At 36.9% G+C, this 25757-nt stretch overlaps 1 protein-coding gene across 1 annotated transcript in view; it reads left to right on the top strand.

Moving 5' to 3' along the window:
- The window catches only part of MOCOS (molybdenum cofactor sulfurase), a 136689-nt gene that overhangs the window by 60899 nt on the left and 50033 nt on the right, over positions 1–25757 (top strand). Inside the window, exon 5 of the mRNA XM_010193826.1 lies at positions 22746–22945. Coding sequence (XP_010192128.1) covers positions 22746–22945 — 200 coding nt within the window. The remainder of the gene's footprint in view (positions 1–22745; positions 22946–25757) is intronic.

The raw sequence follows: 25757 nt of genomic DNA, 5'->3' as shown, positions 1-25757 counted from the left end.
CAGTTCATCCTTGTTCATCCATCTAAGTCTCCTGCTGCCTTTTACCTGGTTTCCTGCTTGCGGGAATGGACCATTCTTGCTCTCGAAGAAAGTGATCCTTGAAACATTTTGTTTAACCTGAAATTGATTTTTTCTTTTCAGGTTAAAACCAAATTTTTTGTGGTAACTAATCTTAACTGTAATTTGGACCATTTCTGAATAACTGAACAAGGCCATCAGCATCTGGGTAAAAATGGTCGTTTGGGTGATTCAGGATTAATTTAAATCACTACACAAATTCTCTGATTTCCATGAGCACAGAATTAGCCAATGTGGTTCATGAGGTCACTATACTGTTCATTGAAGAATCAGTCTGTGCTACGTGTATGGGAATGGAAGCAAGGGAAGAAAATGAAGCCTGCAAGCTTTTTATGGGCCTTGTGAAAAAACGGTTATTGAAACTAATCTTAAATGTTTAGGGTTTAGCCATTCCTGGAAAATCTATCAGGGATTTAATAGAAAATAAAAGCCTTTCTATTGTATTTTAAACCATGTGCTAGCAATTAGAAAAGAGGTATGAACTGGATATAGAAACCCATATGAAAGCAAGAAAAGCCCCCAACCTCTAAAAAGGAAAACTTCTTTTTTAAACTATCTGGACTTTCACAGTAATCGCTAGGCAGCCCAATGGATTTGATTTTATTGAGCTTTTCTATAAAGAGTCTCTTACAAGAATATAACTATTAATGACATGTAATAATTTCCAGAATTGAGATCTTAATGAAGTTTTTACTTGCAAGCAATTTAAGGAGGTGGGTGTTAATGCAGTAATTTTATAAGCAGAGTATCTTCGTTTTAGAGCACATTAGTTAAAGCTTTTTCTGGAAAATACACCTGTTTATACATCAAACTAAACATTTGTTATGTATGTCATTATAAAAGGGGAAAAGGAGCCGTCTGTGGACAGTGAGCTTTGCTCAGACTAAGTAAAACTCATGTATATGATAAAATGGACATAACTGCAAAGTGTGACATTATCTACATAATTATGCAGATGCCCCCTTTGCCAACTCTTTTATAAAAGGTGTCTTGCTAAAAGCAGCCCAGCATATCTTCACAAAACAAGCACTTTCATCTTTGTTGTTGTTTTTAAATGTTTTTCTCAACAAATATTTACAGAGATATGTTTTGTTTATTGATCCTTACCAGAAGGAGAGTTTTAAATCAATGCTTATTTTGAATTGTCATGGTACTGAAAAGAAGCATAACTATAAGATATCAGTAGTAAGTGGCTTTTGTGTGTTCTACTAATATCATGGAGTGGGCTTTTCTTTATGGGATTTTTTAATGAAACTGCAGTTTCTAGCAGACAACCAACCTCAGAGGTGCATACTTTGCTCTCTCTATATATAATGTCCATGGCATAGCAGGTGCATTTATCAGTTTGCCATATTCAGTGAGCTGCACACTCACTAAAAGAGTATTCAGTAATATTAAAAATGGTATTAAGTCATACATATCTGTGATTTTTGAGTAGTAAAATCTAAAGAATTTCACATGAAGACATGTCTACTTCAAGAAGAAGCTTTTCATAAAGGCATAAAATCTCTTGAAAGTAGGTAATGTAATTGCTGCTGAAAGTCTGGACAAAACTTTTTCAGAGCTTTGCAGCTTGTGAAACACCTGTTTTCTTCTCCTGTTTTTGAACATACTAATTGATATGTATTTTGACCAATGGGTTTAAAATGATAGTCAGTGTAATGTTATGAGTCTTTTAACCACAGTTCTTTTTCTTCTCCGAAATGTTTGTGTTTAAAGTTATTTAGAACTTTTGTCTAAAAAAGCAATTACTTAGTTTAATGTTGATAAATCCAGTTATCATTTAAATAGTGTCCATTTTCAGCAGTTTCAGTTACAGCTACAAATATTGAGGAGGAATAATAAAGAAAATGGTAAAAATATTTTTGCCATTTGAAGAGCTGAGGCAATTTTCTGAAAGGCTCTAGAGCCAGGACATCCTGTAGCTTGTGTAGTTCTGCCTCGCAGTTACAGCAGAAGCTGGGTTAACTGAGTCATTCACTCATGTCCTGAAGATGAGATCAACATCATCCAAGAGGGAGCGCTCTTTGGGAGCTACAACAGCATCAAGAAGGCAGCCCTTCAGCCATTTCACACGTGGCAGGACGTGAGGTACTTTCCTTCAGACATCCCCAGCACATGCCTTGGCGTTCATGTTGTGCCTTGGATGGGAGAATTTAAGCCTAATTAAACAATACTTGTTGACTTGCATGTTCTGTAATAGGCATGACACCATTTGGTGCTTAGTTTTGGTCTAGCATCAAGCAGCTCCCTTCAGCTGAAGATCTGAGGCATGATTCAAAGAATAATTACATTCACCTGCAACAGGCCAGGGACTGGCTGACAGAACAAGTAGCACTAGTGAAGGTGGAGACTGCCAGCATCAGTAATGATGATATGTGCTGCTGCTGTCTGTGATGGGCTGCCAGCTCATAAGTGCTGAGCAATTGAGTGACCTTGGACAAACCCTTCCCAATAAGGATGCGGTGTTTGTTTTAATGGGAAAGTGACAAGAAGGAAAAGATCACAGCGTATCTTTCTTTCGTGCAACCCCTCATCTCCAAAATGGATGAATCTCATGCGCGTTTAATCATTCGTTTATATGCAAAGCCTCTTTCTCTGATTTTAAGAACATCTTCATTTCAAAGCTTAGAAAAGTTAAGACTGAAGGCTGGAGTGGAGGAAGAAAGATAGTTCTTATACCTGGCAGTAGCTGTCACCTGCTTAGAGATAATAAAAATATCCTCTGAAATTTAAAACTGTATTTTATCTCAGCTTAGGTACCTGCAAACTTTTTTTTAAGTTGAACCCATTATTTGGATTGGCACCACTCAATTAATTTGGTTAATCTTATTAAAGAAAAAAATTTAAATATTGGTGAAATATTTGTGGTAAAAATATGAACCAGAGCTAATCTTTTTTGCAGTTTGGGGAGGTTTATTTTACTCTTAAGTGTGGACCACCCACAACAGTATTTAAATAAAATCTTTCTAAGCGGAAGAACGAAGTCCAAGATTGTCAAAACTGTCTGAAGAAAGTTAGCTGCAAAATATTAGCTACCACACATCCAGAGAGGGGGGAACATATATAATGAGCTGCTCAAAGCCCCAGAGCTCTCACTCTCAGGATTCCTTCAAAACCCTGACAAGTGGCACAGCTTTAGTATAAGTTTTAAAAGCTCATTCATCTTTTTCTCATAAATGTTTAATTTCTCTTTTCAGCATTGCTTTTGTGTTTGCTAGACAACACAAGAAAAGCATCCCTTCAGTGGGTACACTGGGTACATCTTCAGACCTTCTCCTTCTTTTTTAACATTATTTCTTTTGAGCACCTTTTTTTTTTTAAACTAGAAAAAAAAATGGTAGTTTCCAGCCCATGATGCAGCGAAAAGCCTCAAAGTTCACTATTTGTCACTGTCACAGTATGAGAGATAATGCCATCTTGAATAGGAAATCATGCTACTAACTACTTTTAGAAGTGCAAAGTATCGTATCACCTGATAGAGATGTAGTGGGTTTCAAGAAGAACTGGACCTTTTTCTGGTCATCAACACATTCTTCTGGTGTGGTGCTTCTGATGACTGAAGCTGGGCAAGATGAACTTTTGCAGTGGAGTACAGCAGCTGTGCAACTTGGCTGCAGAGGAACTTGGCTACTGCTGTCTAACTTATTTTATGAAGGACTTTCACTGCCCTCACATTGAGCATCTTATGAAAAGGAGGGTTTTTTTGTAGTGAAAACCTGCATTCCTATATTTATTCATAGTGAAGAATATTAGTTTCAGACATCTAATGTCTTTGATTTCAGAAACAGTGTAACAGATGTGTAGCCACACAAATGAGGAGACACGAAACGGGAAGCCACAGGGCTTGCACTCTTTGAAGAAGCATAGGGAAGCTGATTTACCTATGAGACATGGAACCTACAGCCCATGCAAAAGAAGCCTTTCTCTCTTTGAGATTTTCATGCTTGTCCAAGATACACCATGCAGCTCTGTTCATAGTCAATCTGAAGAAGCTCCGTATGGCCTGTCTCTGAGCACGTCTGACTCCTTCAGCAGTGGGAGCTATGTGTCTTGTTAGGAAGACAATAAGTTTCACTGTGTTTTGATTCACTGTGGTTGTTTTTGTGAGGTTAAGAGGAGATTCAGCTCAAATATTCTCAACTTGAAAATTGTGTTTGCAGGTGGGATTGGAAACTATCATGTAAGGCATAATGCTTAAGAGAAATATGACTTTTTATTACTTCAGTTTCATGTTTTAAAAATTTTGTTGGTGTTATGTATTGTGTAATATTCATTACAGAGTTTTAATACATTTATTTGGGCATTTACTCGTTGTCACACATCTCCCTCTTACTTTAAAGGAGAGAGCTAAAAATCTCCCTCTTCCCTCCAGTCCTGTTTTCATGTTTATATTGGAAACTGCTTGCAACATCTAAGTATGCTGGTGTGAGAGACCATATGATGTTATGAAGGGACCAAAGTAAAGTGGTGGCCTTCAACCTGTGAACTGTCCCAGCAGGGTCAGGGAGAGTAAAGCAAGGGCATCATAAGCACCAGGTCAGATTGGCCTCTCTGCCAGAAGCAGGGGAGGAGCGGGAATTTGTTCTTGGGTAGGGATTTTTTGTTTTAGTTTTTAATATTACAGAATAGCCTTAAATGTACAGATTCCCAGTTGTGTTACTAGGAACCTGAGAAAAGCTGTTTTGCAGCTAAAAAAACTCCCCTTGTATCTGATGCACAGCCAATCTGAATGGTGTGTGTTTGTCGGCAGTGCCTATCTCACAGGCCTCTCGTCGTGTGAGGCTGTCCCTTCACTCTTTCCTTCCCTGTCTCAAAGTTTTGATCTGCTGAGTTTCCAAGTGTTTGACAAGGCACATTTGATTCCTTGGCTGGTAACAAAAGAGAGTATTCTGAAACACTGTGTTTGTATGCTTACTGGGAGGACTTTTGTGCTACTCTGCTTCAGCTTAGTTTATGGGATTAATAAAGCATAAGATAGGAAATTGTAATGAATATGTTTATACATTTGAAGTAATAGATCTACAGTTCAAGAATTCTTTCAAAATGAGTGCAGGTTCAATGATCTCAGCAGTTCAAATTTTTTTTTCACCACTCTGAGATAATTAAAATTTTCCTTAAAGTTTCATTTTATAGCCATGCCACTAAGAACATATTTCAAAAAAAAATAAAAATTAAGGTTTTTTAGCTCATTGTTTCAGAGAAAAGCTTGACAACATAAGCTATAGATATTCAGAAAGCAGAAGGCAAGAAGTACAGCAAGCCCTGAGGAGTAAAATGTATGAGTTCTGCAATACATTGGCATTTATTTCATCCCTTGCACAACTGCACTGGAACTTACATGTCCTGATAAACCCTTCTCTTTTTTAATTTTTTTTTTTTGAAGGAATTGTTCCCTGTTACTTTCCATCCACTCCTAGCAGCATTTTGATCACATATCGGTAAACAGAAGGATAAACTGGAAGATTCTGAAATTATTTCAGATTTGGAATATTATTTCTCATTCCTGTTTATTCCTCCCCAAGAGAAGCATCAAAAAAGAAACATTGCAAGTAGTCTATGTGTCAGCTTGCCACTTCAAAGTTTCTGCATTATGAAAATGCACAGCTTTAACAATGTAGAAAGAATAAAGCCCACACATAAATAGGAAATACAGCTAAGGGAAAACTATAGTAGGAAATACAACCAAATCTGTATAAATAATTTAGAAAATCAATAGTCTGCATCATGAGTAGATTTGAAGTAGTAGTATGTATGTTAAGATATCTTTATAAATGCAGCAGAAAATAGGGATATGGTTAAATTTGATTGATGGATTTCTGCTAGATTGATAGGACTTTAAATAAGATCAGAATATTGCCTTGGCTTGCTTTTAAAAAGACTGTCATCTTTATTTAGAGGATCTGCCATTTTAAAAAGTATGGGGCAAGCCAGTTATGATAAGCTACAGACTGAGGCGTAGCATTCCTGACTCTTCCACTGTTCTCTTAGTCTTATGCTGTGTGGTATCATTCCTAAACAGCAAATACTGTTATACTTGATTTCGGTATCTTAACATGAATACATTTCTTGTGCTTGTGCTTTATAAAAAATAACCTGGAAATGTGATTTTTTTTAACCTCAGTATTCATTATTTGTGTCATCTGTCTGCTTGACAGCTGGATGTTTTATTTATTTTATAGAATAGAATTGTATTTGGGATACATGAAGTAAATAATACTGCATAGTCCATCCTTCAAGCAAGTTTTTGAACATTTAACAGGGGAAAAAAGTGAGCATACATACATTTTGCTGACACACCTATGTTTCAGATGTTGACCAAGGGACTTAGGAGGGACCTCCTCAGAGTTTCTGACCTCACTACAAGAAGAAATGTATTGGAAGTTACATGAGTGGATTTGAACTTGATTTGTGAGATCTTCAACTCTGGTTTTGATTGTATTTGTGCAAAAAATGTTTGCCTGTGAGGTTCAGAAAAATGGTGATTCTGTGGATACTGTTCATGTAGTGTGATTCTGCAACAGAATTTAGTAGCCTCACCACTGCTGGTACATGAAAGGTCTGGAGAAGAACAACAGCAAGAAAACAGAACCAATAGAGAAAAACATGAAAATACTTTAGAGGGAGGGAAGGAGAAGGAGAAACTCAACACGAAAAGTCATACTGCTGAAAATGGAGATTACGAAGTATAGTTTGAAGGAGGTCAAGGTGGGGTCATGATCTCACACAACTAAAAATTTGATATATTCAATTCATTTTGAAAGTTTCTGCAATTTCAGATGCCTCCATAAGCTTCCAATTCTGCCTGAGTAACTTTTAATTGAAGATACGATCACAGAGTCACAGAATCACAGAATCGCTTGGTTGGAAAAGCCCTCTGAGATCATCACGTCCAACCATTCCTGTCTACCCACTAAACCGTATCCTTAAGTACCTCGTCTACCTGCTCTTTAAATACATCCAAGGATGGTGACTCCACCACCTCCCTGGGCAGCCTATTCCAGCTTCTAACGACCCTCTCAGTAAAGAACTTCCTCCTTATCTCTAACCTGAACCTCCCTTGGCACAGCTTGGTGCCGTTTCCCCTTGTTCTATCCTCCATCACCTGGAAGAAAAGACCAGCACCCACCTCTCTACAACCTCCCTTTAGGTAGTTGTAGGTGGTGATGAGGTCTCCCCTCAGCCTTCTCTTCTCCAGGCTAAACAACCCCAGTTCCCTCAGCCGCTCCTCATAAGGCTTGTTCTCCAGACCCCTCACCTTCACCTGAAGCACCTTCAGGATAAAGTATAAAACCTCTCTGGACTGTGGTAGCTGCTCCCCATTTAATCTAAAAACAAGGAAGTGATTTATAAATGAGTCTTTCTTCACTAAAGCCCACTAAGAAAACTTTTTTCCTTTTTTTACTTATTAGGCCTTCTTTAGAAGTTACATTACATGTCTTTGACAGATGGTATTTTATTGATCACAGTTAGTGTGTTTCTGCATGGGAGTGACAGACCAGTCATCAGGTTACTTTTTGTCTCCAGTTTTCTTTTGAAGCTGCTACTTTTCGTTTCAAGATCTGCTTGAAATTTATTGTAAGCATAAAGACAAGTGTGGATCCCTTAATAAACACAAGAGTTTGGATTTTGTTTGTTGTTTTTTTTTAAAGAAGTAAAAAAGACAAAGATAGAAATAGTATAAAACTAAGCCAAGCTTGAGCTATTTCTGGAAAACAAATGCTTTTTTATGATCTGGACATCTTCTTGAAGTAGAAAATTCAACAAAAAGGCTGGAAATGCTATGGGAGATGTCTAAGGATTAATTGTGTTCCACAGTCTCATCCTCTTTTTCCCAAAAGTAATAGTTTCTAAATATAAAATAATATTATCAATAATAATCAACTTCCCTCCCCACCCCTGCCTTTGATTTGCTCAGTCTTTTGAAGAAGCAAATGGACTATGAGGGAGGAAGATACTACAACTGGTTATAATTTTCACTTGAGTTGTCTGAAAGGACATCTGTCTTACTGAAATCCGTTTATTTTGATAAAACATTTTACAGGAAAAAGTCTAAAATTATGCTATCACTACTTAGTATTTATTTAATTGTATTTTAAATTTATTTCTTAGTACATCCTGTACTTCAGTATTCACAGAAGGTTTGACTGCATGGAAATGAAATACTTCAATGTCTTTGAAGAAAACATTTCTTCAAGGTTTTATTAGCTGGGAGATCTGAATACTCCAGCTTTCTTCCAGATATACTATTTAGAAAATATCATTATCATAGTTTCTTCATAAGCAGAATGCAGTTTTCCAACTACCATTAACTAAAAGTGAGAATGCTGTATAATGGATAAATTTTTGTCTGAAACTAATTAATGACATATTTTAGAATTTTAGCATATTTTATTTCATTGCTTTTGCAAAAATGGACATGCTCTTAAATTGTTGCAAGTTCTGAATAGCTGAAACTCAGCTCTAAGGGGAAATGTGAGTACATTATTTAAAATACAATTCAGTGTAACTGCCAAAGAACATTCCTGATTGTCTTTAATAATCTATAAAAGCTGGAGGTTAATAAAAGGATGACTATGAGAACAAGAAGGGGTTAAACTAAGGGTAGAACAAAGAGGCTGAGAGTATTATAGATTGGAATTTATAAATTGAGAGTAGCAATACCAATCTGTTAATTGAGTAACATCATAGGTGTTTAAAAGCAATATGTTTTTATGGCTGTGTTAAGAGGTTTTAAATATATATTTTGCTCTCAGTTTCATAAATTAGTCTTGAAAATGTCTTCCTGTTCATGAAAGCAGTAATTCTCAAAATCTGTCTCTGGGCATCGTGCCATTTTGTGGTACTAATAGATCATTCTGTTCTGACAGGAAGAGTTTTAAATAAATGTCCGCTCGACAAGCAGCTGTGTGAAACAGGCTGATCTGGTCTGTGTCTTTGGGTCAAATACTCACTGTCTCCACTGTGAATCAAAATAAAATAATAATAAAAAAAAGAACTAAAACCCGATGGGGCACGTTCAGTTAGCGTGGCAGAATTTCAGAATGTCTTGAAAAGGTGGGTCTGCATCCCAGCGCGCATAGGGTATAGAAAGATGTTCTTGCTGATTGCTGCCAGAGAGGTTTGTTTACAGCTGTGGAGGATCCTGTCAGCTTTCATCGGCTCTGAACACATTGCTGACTAGCCTGGCTTACAAGCCACTGACATTAAACTGCCTGATGCCCCTGACACACACTTTCCCTGTGCATAGATCAAGGGACAAAGTCTGTGGAGGAAACTAATACCAGCATAGTCAAAAAGCAAAAGCAGCAGAGCAGCCTAGCAGTCTACTTAACTTCTGTCTTATAGTATATCTTCAGATATATCACGCTTACCCAAGTTTGGTGAATATGATCCATAAAGAGTTTTGGAAATGAGAGAAGAGAAAGAACTGGATAAGATGTAGGAAGCAAATTAATCCTTCATGGCAGAGCTCAAAATAGGTTACAAGAAAGTGTGGTATTAGTTGAGTCAAAGTTTGGTAGGTTGCAGCAGAAAATGAAGGCTGCAGTTGCTGTCTCTGACTGTTGAACAAAGTGAGCCTTCAAGATTCAACTTTTAGTCAGAAATAATCCTCATGCTCCCTTGCTACCAACATATCTTGTTATCTGCTTTGATAGGGAAGGATCTAGGCTTTTATAGTCGATCACATACTGAACTTGACAGCATCATTCCAATAAAGGAAGAAAAAAAGGGAAGAGCTGCAATGAGTGTATTTGGCAAGACTTGCACTAAAAAGACCTCAAAATTATTTTTTTTTTATAAATTGATTGGTTTGACCTTATGGGTAAGCCAAGACTGGGCAGGGCCATAAAATTACAATGTTTCTGACCCTTCAATTTATATTACCTTCCTTTTTCCTTTAATGTTCTGTGTTCAAGACAAGTGAAGTGTTCCAACTTTGGTACTTCTACAGATCCTAAAAAATTCATGAGATTTATCATAGCTTGAGCATATTAATCGATTTATTTCTTAAAGGTTGAGAAGCATAGAAGGAAATACATGTTCGAGCCAACATTTATTTACTTATCTATTTATTTATATATATGTACTCCAGCTTTATGAGGGATGTCTTATTACTGTGAAACATCTGTTTCCAGTTGGCACGTGAAAAAGTAGAACTCTCTGGGACACTAGAGAGTCTCTCTTGAGAGCAGTAGGTTTTCTGTCACTTCTCATGCTATGTGGAGGTTGTGATATTAGAATAGCTAGGAAGTATTAAAAAATAAAAGGACAGACACAATACTGTCAGAATGAATAGAGACTGAGGTGTATGGCACATACTAAGCCTCATACTCTGGAGAGCATGATCTTTAGGTAAGTAGGCATGCAAAAGCAAAACTGCTGACCATTGTGAAAAAACTCTCAGACCAGTTCCAGACCACTGAAGTTTCAGCAGGTTGCTGAGAAAGGATTTGCTATGTAGCTGTCAGTACTGCCCTATCTCTAGTCAGTTCAAGCTGAGTGCCTGCCATGGCTGCAAAATGCCAGCTTATACTGCATCTTTGTCATCTCTCTTTATAGCTATATTGATATCTTCTCATTTGAAAAAGCTCTTTGGTGAGAAAGAGAGACAGAAAAATAGTGTTGAGAATTATAATGAAAAGGAAAAGGGTCGAGATGCCATGTCACCACCCAGGCTTACTTTAGCTGATAAAGGCTTCCTCTCATCACTTTAGGACACTCTAAAATAGAATGGCACACCAAAGTTGATGAGCTCATAGTTGCGTTCTGGCCTCACTGATTTAGTAAAATTTGCCTGTTGAAAACTGCTCAGTAAGTCCAAACTGTTATAATAAATATTGAACATGTTCTTGAACTCTTAAAAGTTATTGAGGAGATCCTTGAAAAAATGCCACTGTGTATCAGTAAAAGATTTTGTGAGTGGGAACCCACAAAATATTGTGGGACTGTTATTGTTCTCATAAAATGAAACAAGACTGATGCTTTACATATTGCTTTCTACCTTATCCTGCCATATGCAAGAAGGCAGAAGAGTTTCAGAGAGGTAAATGAATATACTAGTTCTGCATGAAATGTACCCACAAGAATGTTTGATACATGAAACCTTTAAATGCATTGCCATGCATTTAAATTCACTTTTCTTAATTACCAAACTTTTCCTCTTGTGTTTGCAGTCAAATGTTTGAACAGTTTGATTAATCACAGCAGTCCTAATTGGTCTGGAGTTAGCTGCTGTTTTGAATTGAGTGTCTTGTATCTCTCACAAAGTACTACAGTCGGGTGATGTAGTTCCTGTAGGATCATCTCCTAGAGATATAAGACCACCAAAGCCCTTGTCAGCCCAGAAAGGCTGATTCTAGAAATACTAGAAGCATGGGCAGGCTGAAATAGCTGTTCTGGTTAGTTCAATTCAAGAGAGGATGTCTGTTGCATAAAGCTACCTAATAAACAAAATAGGCTGAATAATAATCTTTTAAAGGATTAAGTCATTTCAACTGCGAATCAAAGATCCCAACTGCTTAGCTAGGGGCAAGGCAAAGTTACCTAAGAAGGGATCTCATTGTCAGTGATTGAAGCTATTCAAATTGTCTCATATATTGAGTTAAGCATCGTTCAAGGTGAAAAAAAAAAAGAAAGAGTATTAGATGAATGTATTTCAACAACAGGTTTTTGTAATTCAAGGCTAAGGTAATAAAACAGATTCTTTGATTCATATTATGGAGATTGCATGCCTCATGTTGTGCAGCATCTCTGTGTAGCCAAAAGACATGCAGCTAAGCTTGTGTCAACTTTCTTTGCCAACAGTAATTACACTCAGTGTCTGTTAGGTGTAGTACCTGTTTATACTGTGGTTCATTTCTAAAGATTTTTATTTCATTATGCTTTAAATATGAAGCTCTTTTCATGGTCATACTTTTCATTTATTGTAACAAGACTACGCTTTTCACTGGTGGGGCAACAGTGAAAAAGAAAGTAACAAGGATTATCTATGTATTTATTTCCTTAAATTTCTATGTTCCTTGGTAAAGCCCTCAATATATTCTGAATATTTCTGTTTCTCTGATAATAAAAGGGACCTGTTTCTCCATTCTAGATGTCTTTGACAAATATGCTGCATCAAAGAAAGAAGTGTATGACAGATGATACTAAATAACCATAAAACATGGAAAGAGCTGTATTTCTGATTTTTCCCTTCATTTGCCCCAATCATGTTCTTTAACATCTTAAAATATGGGTCTTATAGAACAGTCTGCATAGTAATAGCCGATATTACCAATGTAGTAATATTGTGTCAGGATGTAAGGAAGAAATTCAAAAAATTGAGAGCTCTAAAAAAAACCAGGGTAGTAAAATGTATTGTTTTATTGTTATGTCTGGTGACAAACTAAAGTCTGAAGCCCCTCACAGGAAGAGATAAGTGAATCTGGGTCCCCGCATCCCTCCTGAGTGTTACTGCTTCATCTCTACTCGGTGGGAAGGGAACCTCTGTCATCTTGGCTTCTCTTCCTCATCTGAAAAGGGAAATTTATGAATGGTGCCCTAGGCTAGATCTTCCTTTCTAAGGCCTTGCTGTTGTTAAAAATAGCTGAAATTGGAACAATGGAGAAAATGTTTGGGGTTTTTTAAACCCATTTTTAGTCGTGTGTTTACGCCTTAACTGCAAGGTCCCTCACTTGACACAGCAGCAGCAACCTGTACCCTTTTTCCCTCACTTCTGCAGAGCTCAGCTGTAAGGGACTGCTGTGGGAAAAGGCCAGAGCCTCCCAAGTGTGTGCTGCCTCCCTTCTCCTCCCTGACAGGGACTTCTCAGAAATGGTAGCATTCATCCTTCACCAATGCCTTCCCTGGACCAGTATTTGCTTCTAGCCTTGTCTAAGTCTTTCTTCAGAGACAGTTCTCTAGTTTACACAGATCTTGATTTACAGCATAAGACAGCAAGTGGTACACATAAGAATTGCTCATGTCTTGAAATACTTCAGCTTTTCTGAACTGAATCTGAAGCACAGATTCTGACTGATTTATGATATTATAGATTATTGAAGCTGATGTAATACCAAGAGAGCTTAATTCTTTCTGAAGCACCCTACCTGGAGTCTTTAGAGGGAAGAAAAAGCTAGACTAAATTACTTTATAAGATTCATATTTTCTACCTTAAGTTTCTCTTCCAGTCTTTTTTTTAGTAGACCTGCACACTGAATTTGCAATTGATTAAAATACCTATCCTGTGCTTACAAAATTACAGATGTTCACTCTTTATCCATCACACTATCTTATTACTCATCACCTCCATGACTTGGAGAGCATGCAGTATATTAGATGCAATGGATTTCAGAGACTCATAGGAATGAAGAACATAATGACAACCTGCCAGAAGTTAATTTATGCCAGCCAACACTGCAGGACATTCTGCTATCAAAAACACTGGTACTGTCTTACAGAGGTTATTGCTGAGTGTGCCACAGCAATGGCTGTACTTTAAGAAGTATTAGAATCTCACTTTTATTGAACAAACTCTTGAGAAGTGGCACTGCGACTGTAACATCATTGCCCAAACCTGGGTGTTGAGAGAGTGCGGTGTTGAGGCAAAGTAGCCTTCCTTTCACTATCTGTGAAATATTATATGTTCACATATCTCACTATCTCACAAACCACAGCAATGAATTTCAAGACATCTGAGCCTGCCACATCCAGGCAGAAAAAATGACTACATGGAGGAAAGTGTGTCAGCAGGTCAACCTTTGGTCCTCACAAGAATAGGGAGTGATGTAAAGCACAGTTAATGCTGTGGCCTTGGGAGAGGGCTGATAAAAATGGCAGGAAAAAAATAATGAATTCAGGCATTCCCAAAATGTTTAACTAAAGGTCTCTCTTGTGATGTTAATGTAGATATTTATCAAAACAACATTTGCCTGTTTAAAAAGCTCGGGACAAATCGTCATATAATTCAGTTCAGGATGAGGTCCAAGAATCCTGAGCGCTTTTCAATATTGACTGCATGCTTCCTTATGATTAAGGCATCAAATCAAGGAAATTTCAAAGCAGTTTTTAGAATTCATTGTAGCTGCTTTATTACCTCTGTTTCATGAATGACACTGTTTATTCCCTCCATGGTAGCTATTATTATAGTAACATTACCCAGCAGAGACCTAGTCTGAGAACACAAAACAAACGGCAAAGCGTCCTTTCAGGCTATCAGAAAATTATGAATATCAATAAATCCAAAATTTCACTAAGGAAAATATTGTTCTCTTAATAATAATATAATGGCTGGAGCTTATTTTACCAACTTTCAATATTCCTAAATGTTACAGATACAGAATGGAAAAACTGAGTGTGTGTTTTCCTTCTCCATCACAAGTCAACATTGTGCCTTAGAATTTGTTGTCTGGAAACTTTTCATTTTCTGAACCGTATTTCTTGGCTTAATTAAATGAACTTGTGGTATTTTCTGTATTGCTGTGATGAGCAATTTCTGAGGAGCCTTAGAAAGAGTGGAATACAAAGGCTGCACAAGAGCAGACACAGAACATCCCCACTACTTCAAACACTGGCAACCACAGTCCTGATTAATGTTATGTTAAAAGGATTGCTAAAGTAAAACCTGTGAGACGTTAGAGTCAAACCAGTGGGTACTGAAGTGTAAGGTTTGAGCCCACAGTTACCCATTCTTCTTCCCCTAATGCAAGCGTGGTGAGTTTTGAAACAGAACTGATTTATATCCTAGCAAGGCTTTAGATTGGGATCTGTTATCTTAGGGAGAAAGAGAAAGAAGCTGGCTGGGTTTTCAGAATATTTTAAAGAGGGATTTCCTCTTTAGAAAAATACATTTGGATTTGTCTTTATATTCAGCTTATTTTTGGCGCAGATTGTTTGTCTTCATTGGTCTGCAGCTCCCCTCAGGGGAAAACAGAAACAAACAACCCAGAAAAATGTGGAGCTGTTAGAAAGTCATGAGACCATCAAGTAGTTCTGATGACCAGGTCTTATAAAAATGTTATTTGAGGGAAGAATTATACTTCACTGCAGACCTGATGATAGTATCATAGTCTCTGCCTGAGTAGAAGATGAGAAAGGTTTCCCTCCTACTGTGTTAAAGTGATTATAAAGTTGTTGCTGACTCAAATAAGTCAGTAAATAAATAAATGATTAAGTGTTCGTGCAAAGTCAGTGCTGAATTAGTCTTATTGACTTGAAAACATAAGACTTACTGCCCCATCTTACGTTTTCTAAATCCCCATGATGGTAGCTTTGAGACAAAGAAAGAGTTTTATGCTCTGCCTCATATAAGCAGTCTAACTGTCGAGAGCTGAAAATACCAGGAAACAAGCAGTAGTAAAGCTTTCACTTGCTGACTTCAAGGAATTGGGCATAGCAGGCTCCATTAAACAAAGGGCAGAGGCACTTTCGTAATATAGCAGTAACCAGGCCTGTGTGTTACATTCAGGTTTCTAACAGCTACTGGGAGAATTCATGTGATTTTATAGTACAAGCTTCTCTTGCGTTTAGTCCTTAAGATGACAGAATCATAAGCAGAAGTTGTTCTGCTGGACCGAGGAAAATCCTTGACAGATAAAGCCTTCAGAAGTAAAATGCGAGTATCACATAAATATGTACTTTTGGGGATGATTCTGTTGTTCTCACAGAAATCTCTGTGGGTTTATGTCATCCAGCACTCTGGAGGTGTAGTTTGAATGCTGCTTGCATGAGGTGTGCAAAACACTGCCTTTTTAAGAAAGCCTCCCCATTCATCTTTTGTGTTGCTGGTTTTATGGTTTGAAAAGGCATCCTGAAATTATTTCCTCTGCTGAGAGTATGGCTTGGGCTCATGGAAGAAAAAAATGTATGGGCAGACATATACACACATCCTCTCCTGGCTCAAAAAAGAAACCTCATAACAATACCAAAGAGTAAATTAAATGTATCTTACCTGGAGCTTATTTGAATTATTAGCTAGTTTTCAGTCTAACAAGCAGTTAACTGAAATTGAATTGTACCTGTAATTAAAATGGTTATACTAAAAGTGAGTCAGCCAGCTGGAATGTACAACTTCCCCTCTCTTATACGACTCCCAAGAAATTTAAAAAAAAAAAGGCAATGTATTTCTCATTATTATGTTTGAAAATTAGAAGCTGCTGCTTTCAGAATGTGCTGCTCGTTTTATTCAGAACAGACTTCTAACTTCCCTCACTGTGTGAAAACAGAGCTTGAATTAGCTGCTCTAAAGAAGCGGGAGATGCGGCATCAAAGAGCCTTCTGTTCATTAAGATAAACACCGAATACGTGTTTCATGTTTGGTTTTGGTATAACATTCTGAATAGAGGATTAAGCAGTTGCTTCCCACAGTCTTAAACTATTGAGATGGTGTGGGAGAAGGAGGAGAATAAAAGGACTTAAGCTATTATGCAAAGAATTAGTGTTGAGAGAGTAAAAGGTCCCTCTATTACCCATTGAATTCTGCATGGATTTAGTAGTGCTGAAAATGTAACGTGGCTCTCCATTTTGGACACACAGAAAGTACATAATTAAGTTGCAGAAGTCCATCTAAAGTTTCAGCCTGGACACTGATCTTGTGAGTTGGACTGTTGCAACTTCATTGTGCACTTTCAAACAAATCTGTGTACTTTTGAACAAAAAACCATATAGTTTCATAACTGAAATGTCATTTTTATGTAATTGGTTTTGTCACATCTTTGGAAAGAAGCCTGCTCTAATCTATGCATGGCAAGGTACTATTTTTCTGGAATTACAAATGACAACTGGAGACAAAGGTTTTTCCCTTCTTGCTCACAAATGCAGTCACCTCAATTGCAGAAAGGGTCATGGCCCATCCCACTTTGTGATCCCCAAATCAATTTCTATTACATGTGTTTTATAGATCAAGTTGATTGGACTGTTCACGTGAGTCAGTGTGAATAAGGGGTTTACAATCTGTCCATGCTTTATGCATTGTCTGTGAGCATGGATGATGGATGGTTTTATGAATTTGCTGATAAGCCAGTTAGAGTGTTTTATGCTGAGTTTTAATGAACTAGATTTGCTAATGGTTGTGGCCAATATTGGAATGCTACTGCATTAGAAGAGCTCATTTCTGTTGACTCCCAGGAGATGTTAATGTATTAATTTTAATGCTTAAGTTCAATGAGGAGCTTTTATACTCTTAGTTTTGTTTCTTAAATTGATGTTTAGTTGCTGTTAGCCAATCGGTAAGCTCATTTTCATGTATTTTTTACTATTGATAGTCTGTTTATTTAGTCTTTGAACTATCGATTGTAGCTGCTTAGAAGTTACACACTTTTTTTCCGTATATTTTTTTCCTCTAGGCGTTTGCTACTTCTCACTCTGGAAGACAGGCAATAGCTAGATTTAGTCTGACTTAAGGTAGCTGTTCCCATAATTTAGGGGAAAAAAACCACCAGGAACGTCCATATTTAATATTCTTATTGATGAATGTAGGAGCCCTACCAGAGGACGAAAGATCAACATTTCTTACTGAGTTGATTATATTGTCTTCTCAATATTTGCTCTTCTAGTATTGTATTCATAACATTTTCTGGTTTCACTGTGGGGGCAGGGGGTTGGATCATTGTATAAATATTTCATTTTCATGTCTGCAGTGTTTTGTTTGAAGCAGGATTGCTACAAAATAGTAGTGGTTAGAATACATTGCTTAATGTGGTTTTAAGCTAAAGCACTCAAATTTGCAAAGGAGATATGTGAAGCTATCATTAACAAGTTCATCCTCAAGAGATGTTCTTTGGGAGAGTAACACTAAGTAGGTGACAGACTTCAGTCAGACACATTCAGTTCTACACAGAAAAGAACACCAAAAAAAACCCTCAGAAATTAATCTTAATGTACGCTTCTTGGAGGAAATGAAGGAAGGACTCCAAATGTTTGACAGAATTTACAGGTTGCATGGCTTCATTAGCGCATTGACTCACAGGTCCCACATGGTGATCTGTCTTGTTTAGGATTCATTAGAAAGTGGCTACGTCTTGGTTTCACTCCTTTCTGATTGGTTTGCTGAGATTTCAGCTCATCATTTCTCTACCTCATTGCTATCTGTTAGGTAACACTGAAGAATAATGAATCACATTGATCTTTTTGTATCCAATGATATATATGAGTTTGGATTTACTGGAGTAACAGTAAATTTGTTCATACAAACCTCAATTTCTGTATTTGGTTGGTTGGGTTTTTTTTCAAAGCCAGTTAGAAAAATAACTGTATATTTGATTTATGGCTTTCTTCTTTCTTATCTCCATGTATTTAATTTCTTGTAATAAGAGAGATAAGAAATGTATTTGAATGCAGATCACAGAGGTTTCTGAGTACAGCCTGAAAACCTTAAACACCAGAGCTTTCATTCTAGAGGATCAGTTTCAGCCCCTGCTTTATCTTAATCTCTTTATTCAAAATCTTTTATAGATGTTGACATACACCTATCTGTCTACAGTTCTTTCAGGAAGAACTAACATTTGAACATCTGAGCTACAGAAATCCTGGTTGTTTCAGAGAGGAAATTGTATGCCATTACGTGTTTGCTATTTACGTAATGCAAACCCAAATCTATACTGCCTCAAATGCATCCTATACTGAATACTTAGTGGACGTCTGTATTTCTCATATTTCTCTGATTAGATAAAATACCACCAGAAAAATAAAATCTTACTGTATTTTGCATATAGGAAGCAGATTATAGTGCAGAGGTAATGCAAAAACAAGAAGTGGATTTACAGTACCGTGGTGACAATTGTGCATAGTTTGATTGCACACAGTTTTGAACCCTCTTGTAAATGTGAGGTAACTTACCCTTCTCTTCCAGATGACTTCCACAGTCTTTATGGATAGGCATATGCACACATGCAATTCCTATGGAAAAACTGGCATTGTAAATTTATCTGTGGGTTATCCAGTGCACTAGCATGCTGAATTTTCCATACTGGAACAGTATCAGTTTCCATAACAGTACCCAAATGGAAGTGTAAGATGGGATGGTAGGTCTGAGTTAGTGCTAATCTGTCAGGATGTAGTGTACAAACATACATCAGCAATATGAGGTTTAACAGCAGCTCCACAGGTTTACTAAAGTACTTTGACAATGTTTGTACACAAAAGTAAAAGCTTCCTTTGTCAATCTCTTCTGCTCAATAACTTTGACACTGCAAAAATATATGTCATTCACTGTGGCGATAAATAGTGTGAAAAATGAGATGCTATTGGAAAGAAAAATTAAATGATCATGTCTGGTTTAATCTAAATGCAAAACATACACATGGGGACAAAGTAATAAGGATCATATTGATCCACAGAAATGCAGGAGTTACCCTTTTGACAGGGAAGTCCTTACATTTCTACAACAGGAAGAAGTAAGTCATTAATTAGAGCATCCTTTGTGCTGTATGTGTTCCTACACACATAAATACAGTGAATGGTATTAGATAGACTTCAACTAGTGTAATTTAGATTACGTCAGGTTCATTCTGATTCAAACTACAGAGTGCATGAATTGTCCTTCATTTTAAAATCATTTTTAGGAGCAACTAGATGCACTTCACCTTAATGAAACAATGCAGTGATAAGGAATAAAATCCATAAAGTAAGAGAGAGTCAAGGCACTTGAGCCCTTCCCAGCACTTTCTTAAGATGAAGTACTGATGATTTTTCCAAGATGTAAGTCTTCCAAGAGGCTTAAGATGTGCTGCTTCTTTTATCCCCAAACAGGCAGCTAGAGAACAGTCTCCAGGTAGTCAGAGTCAAGGAACTGGCCATAAACTGGCAGGAATGTAATAAGGTAATAAATACCAGTTCAACCATCATATAGAAGATTACCTTCTTATTTACCTTAGACAGGCTCAGTCAAGCAATGACTTTCACCCCAAATATGAGACTAGATGCTATTAATGCCTTAGATCATGTTAGAGACCAAAGGTTTTTTTCTGGTTTTTATTTTCTCCTCCTAATATTCTTTTCCTGAGTAGGGAGACAGAGAGATGAGGTAAGCACTGGATTTACGTAGGCTACAGTACAGATCATTTTTGTTTAGCAAAATAAAATTAAATCACAACTGTTTTCTGAATATAAGCCTTTTCCTGTCATAACAAATTTCAGATTGCCAGCATTTTTTTTTCCACAGGATTTTCTGTGACATCAAACTTAATCACAACCTATTCTGCTACTTAAAATTACGGGACTCTGGCAACACGGCTTCCTCTCTCCAATCATGGGACAGCAAAGCTACTGCAGGTTATTTCACTTGGATTTGTCAGAAGAAATAATTAAGAGGCTCATCAGCTTCTCCCTAATGAACAAGAAAATGTGATTAAGCAACTTTCATAGAGAATGGCTGAAGACAATATAGAAATGATAGCAGGATGATTGCTGTGAATGAGAGACTGAAATTTCTGAATAAGAGATTTCTTCAACAAGACACAAGGACAGTAGCTTAATCTTCCATTAAAAGATTCGTGCCAATTTGGAAAAGCTCTGAATCAGATTACAGACATCTCAGAAGCTGACAAGGCAGTCACTTCTCTTAAGAGAGCTACTTTCTGGCAAGCGCTGAGAAGAAACTTTTTTTTCTTTCCTGTTAAAAGGCTCTTAACTTCTACCAAACAATGACTAGGACATCTCTGACTGGGCAATCTTTTATTCTCAAAAGACTCTGAAAATATAAATCATCTTTCAGACCAAAATGTTCTAGAGATGCTTGCCAAGTTTGCTGTGGCTAACATCTAGAAATTGTACTGATTAGCTTCTGGCAACATTCCTTGAAAGTGCTTTGTGTGTTAGTATCTCATTAAATATCTTATTCCTCTTTATTATTCTTTAGCACCAAAAAAATGTACTTCCACCCTATCTAATCTGTTTCTGTGCTTTTACTGTCTGCTCTCCTAGCTTATCTAAAGGAGATGGCACATAATACAGAAACTTGAAGAAAAGTGAAATAACGGAAGTTGCTGTAATTCTTCTCTCTGTCAGGAAAAAGATACCTTATTTTTTTTCCTTTATATACATTCATAAATGACACCATCTTTTTACAACTAAGGGCACAAAAGTCAACAAGCAGATTATAAGATTTCTATCCAAGGGCGATTATATCAGACTGTACATGTTTCCAGATACTCAGATATGAAACTGGTATGTGCAGAAGTGTGAGATTCATAGTTACACAGTTTTTTTTAAAAAAAAAAGAAAGGAAAAGAAAATGCCAAACATCCTTTTTAGTTACAGAAATACTCATGTACCTCAAATAACATACTCAATGTTACAGAAAATAGTCTGGGTCTAAAACCCAGGCAGCAAAATACCGTTATACTTCAAGAGGCTTTTGAAGAAGTTATTCTTTCCCTTTTCTTTCCCCATGAGTTCCCCACCATAGTGCAATACACAGTGTGCATAACAGAAACCACTTTCTGCCAAACTTCTAGCTGTCTCCAGTGGCAATTTGATTTGGTTTAAACGTGCTGTTAGCCTTCAGGTATCTCCCTGTGTTTCTTGCAATACTTTGAGATCACATTGTTGTCTTCTGATGGTCTGCCATAAAGATGCAAATGTACAGGTTTCCAGATTCTACTTTGAAGATTACTTGTACTTTTCTTTTTCCGTGAGATAACTTAGTGTTTGACTAAGGTTAGAGTTATTCCTTTCTCATACCATGTTTATTCTCATACTCAGCTACTTGTCAGTGGTTTATCCCAGTGAACATCACAACATACTTCTTTATTTCAGATTACATATATCCTCCTTTGACTGAAATGGCTGGTTTTTTTATCTGACACTTATGTTTTAGCTTCATGAAGAGAACCAAAATATCCCCAAAGCCATAAGTGACCATGGTATCTCATCTTATGGCATATCCTCTGAGCACGAGAATAAGAAGCCATTTCGATAGAGACATCTAACAGACACATCCTCCTCTCGGAAAGCAGAGATGTAGAAGAGGTCTCCATCTGTCAGGAAATCTCTGCAGTCCTCTTTTCCAAACTTGTCAGTGTAGGGGAAAAAAAAATGAAATGAAGAAAACATATTTCCTCTTTATGCTTTTTCCAGGCCAAGTTCTCTGAAAACTTCTCTGCAAAGCTTCTCTGGAGTAAATAGGTTGCATGGATGTAGTCAATGAGGCATTTACAACATCCTCTTTCTTTTTCTTCTGTAAAAAGAAGAGCAGACTTGGAAGAATATTTCTTCAGTATTCAAGAAAATTCCTCATAGACTAGCACTTATATTTTGTCATTTGATTTAGAGTTTTGTTATTTTCATTTTGTCTTAGACATAGCAATTTGCTTTCTGAGCTGTGCTAGAATTGATGCCTTATTTCCATGATATCCCGAGCCAGATCTGGAGCAAAACTAGCTTTTCAAATTAATTGTGCCAGAATGTCTTAGTGATATGTATAGGCTGGAACTATCAACGTTGTACATGAATCCATTTCAGTGTAACTTTAGGTTTCTACAGTAGATTAATTGTAGAGAAATTACAACAACAGTATTTCTGAAGCTTTTGTATGAGGAAAGAAAATTTTGCAAATTGCATGTTCATGTAAGGGAACTACCAATTTTGTGCTAGTTGCCTCACAGCTACACCATTCTGAAAAGTCATCCTTTTTTTACATTTCTGTAAAAATAACGCATCTGATGTGTACATGCACTTTTCTTTTGTAGGTGGAATGGAGAAAATAAAACAGCATACCTTTGCATTAGCTCGCTACACCTATACTGTGCTGTCTACCTTAAAATATAGCAATGGGGCTCCTGTAGTACGTATTTACAGCGATACAGACTTCAGCAATCCTGATGTCCAGGGTCCAGTCATTAATTTTAATGTGCTCGATGAAAATGGAGAGGTGATCGGCTTTTCACAGGTATGTTTTTCTCTTGCCTTAACCAAGTATAATGTTTATATTTTAAGTATATTCACACTGAGTATCCTAAAGGAAGTATTTTATCCATAGTGATCCCTTCTGAGGTTTTCATAGCTCTGCACATTATATACGCACCATTTTAAAGTAGTACAAAGAGAATCCAATAAATAGTGCTAGCACAATACAAAGTACATAATAAGCCATTATCTTACAGATTTAATACTCTACAAGTAGGAAGTTTGAAAGCGGGCTCTTTTAACAGGGTGCATTGACTAGGCAGTTTGATTTCTCGTCGACTCCTCTAGAGACTGAAAATGGTGAATTGAAGAACAAGTCTAGAAAAACTGATCTAAGAGACTGCCTTGGAGCTCTGACATACAAGTGAAATCAGATCTCAAAATATTCCAGTCACTCATGAAAGAAGATTTCTTTTTTTCCTTTCAGTTCTAATAATTAAAATCTTGTAATGCTCTTGAGGAAGCATTGAATAAAGTTGAATGATTAATGTAAGGAGTGAGATTCAAGCCCAAAAAATGTTTAAATGCTGTCTTTCTCAACAGCTTTCTCTAGCCTTTATCCATCAGGTATAATGAGTATCTGTAAGATTAAACTTTTATACCTTTAGTAGAACTAAAGTGGAACTTTCATACCTTTAGCAGAAAGGTAATGGTATTTGACCGTAATTGTGTATGACTGTGCACCATGTAGACAGTGGGTACCGTAGGGTAACATAGCTCACATGCTCTTCAGGAGAAGTCAGAAAAAACACACTGCTCTAGTTTTGTGTAATTCTTCCATTTTTTCATTGGCTGATGATTGAATAAGCCCACAAGTCAAGTTCAAGTGTATCATCTTGATTTTCTAAAAGCTGTCAATAACTGACACCAGCTGTCTCAAGTGGCTACTTCCCTCTACCAGCACTAGTGGCAAAGCCGCATCACCCTTGGAAGCTGATAATTCTGTACCATTAGGGAGAGAGTGAGAGAGCTGCAAAAGGTGTTCGTCAACACTTCTGCCACAGGAGATAAGAACCAGATAACAAGAGGAACACAGAGACATGTCTAGGAAAATACAAGAGGACGTCCATATATACACAAGGGAGAACAGAAGGGAAGCAATTACTTAGTAGCCAATGGAGTTTTGCAGTTTTTTTAAGGCACTTGCCACACTGGTGAACATTCACTGGGCAAATGTATAATACGGGAAAAGCTCTTCTTCCCATAAGTCTTTTTGGGGCTATGATACCAAACAGTCTCAAAGATTCACCACATTTCATTTCAAAGAATTCCATATTTTAGGAGTGAATTAGCCATTTATGCAGTCTTAAATATGTGTTGCAATGTTCAGAAAAGACTGGAGATATTAATTAACACAGCTGGGCTGGTAAAACGCTCCACAGACACCATGATGTTGCTTCTGTCCTTTGGTTAAAACCAAAACGTTTATGTGCACTTCTGATTTTCACAATTTCTTAATAAAAATGGCTCTTGCTAGTTTCATTTTCTTTAAACTCAACTGTACCCTCAAAAAAGGAAATATTTTATAGTCTTACCTCCATTGTGCCTGTTTGCTGCAGTGATTGCTCATAAAAATCTTCTTTATTCATCTATTTCATCTGAATTGTGCTATTCACCAGATTCTTATAATTTCTGGCATGAGTATGTAGAATGAAGAACTATAAAGTGTTCAAATGCATACCAGTCACATCTGCAGTGGCTGTTAGATTACGTTGTTTAATTAAAATAATGTGCAATTTAATGACTTTTAGAAATTAGCAAGCACTATTCTTTTCAAAGTTATATGTGATATATATAAAATTGGCTTCTTTATGGAATGAAACTCTTTCATAGACATAGCAGTTATGAGGGGAAAAAATGTTTGCTGCTTCTTTATGATTACAGAGAAAATACACACAGCAGAGAGTAAGCTTCATCAAACTGACAATATAATCTCATCTTCATACCTGTATGCATGTCTAAAATTAGATAGGTTTATTCAAATCAAAGTTAAATCCAATACTTCCAATGCTTAATGGTTTAGAATTGAAATAGTGTCCTCTAATTTGGACATGTCTGTGATCTGCACATCCATGTGGATTCACTCGTCAGTCTCCAAATGCAGCCTAGTGGAGTTAGGAGAACACAGTTTCAGAAGGCTCCCAGAAAACATTTTGGGGAACTTTTAATGAAAGAAAAATTGGATGACATTTCTATCTGACATACCTACTAGTAGTGGACACCAATTAATGACTCAGGTTGTATTTCAGCTAGCATACTAAAAGAGAAATGACAAAATGTCTTATTCTTTTATGGATGATACCCCATCTATAATTAATTACTTATAACCAGGCATCCAACCAGTTCTATTTGTCTTTCTGACAGGCAATTGTTATGTGCCCATTGCCTATTAGAGGGCACAGTGTGCCTGGACATTAGCATTTGGTAGCCTGAAAAGGACAATCTGACTTCTGATTCCAGAGAAAATATGATGAGCTTTGGAGCAGTTTATTCAGAACATCTGAGATTGGTAAGAAAGACTTCATAAGTAGACAGTGTCTTCAGAGGATACCAAGCTTACATTTAAGCCTCAAGATTTACATAATTTACATGATATTCAAAACTCTGAACTAAGTCTAAGATATTTAGGGTGTGAAAGGCGTGTAGTGAAATACATGACATTTAACACTGCCACTGAAAAATGAAAGCAGGGAAAAAATGATGTCTTTCATCTGTGTAGCATTTGGGAGGAAAGCCGTTCTTGCTTCCTTCTACTACTGAAATACCTTTCACATTATTTTCAGAGTTAACATTAC

This window comes from Mesitornis unicolor, unplaced genomic scaffold, assembly GCF_000695765.1.
Source record: "Mesitornis unicolor isolate BGI_N332 unplaced genomic scaffold, ASM69576v1 scaffold4961, whole genome shotgun sequence".
Taxonomy (NCBI): Eukaryota; Metazoa; Chordata; class Aves; order Mesitornithiformes; family Mesitornithidae; genus Mesitornis; species Mesitornis unicolor.
Note: the sequence above shows the minus strand (reverse complement) of the source record. Positions and strands in the feature narration are given on the sequence as shown.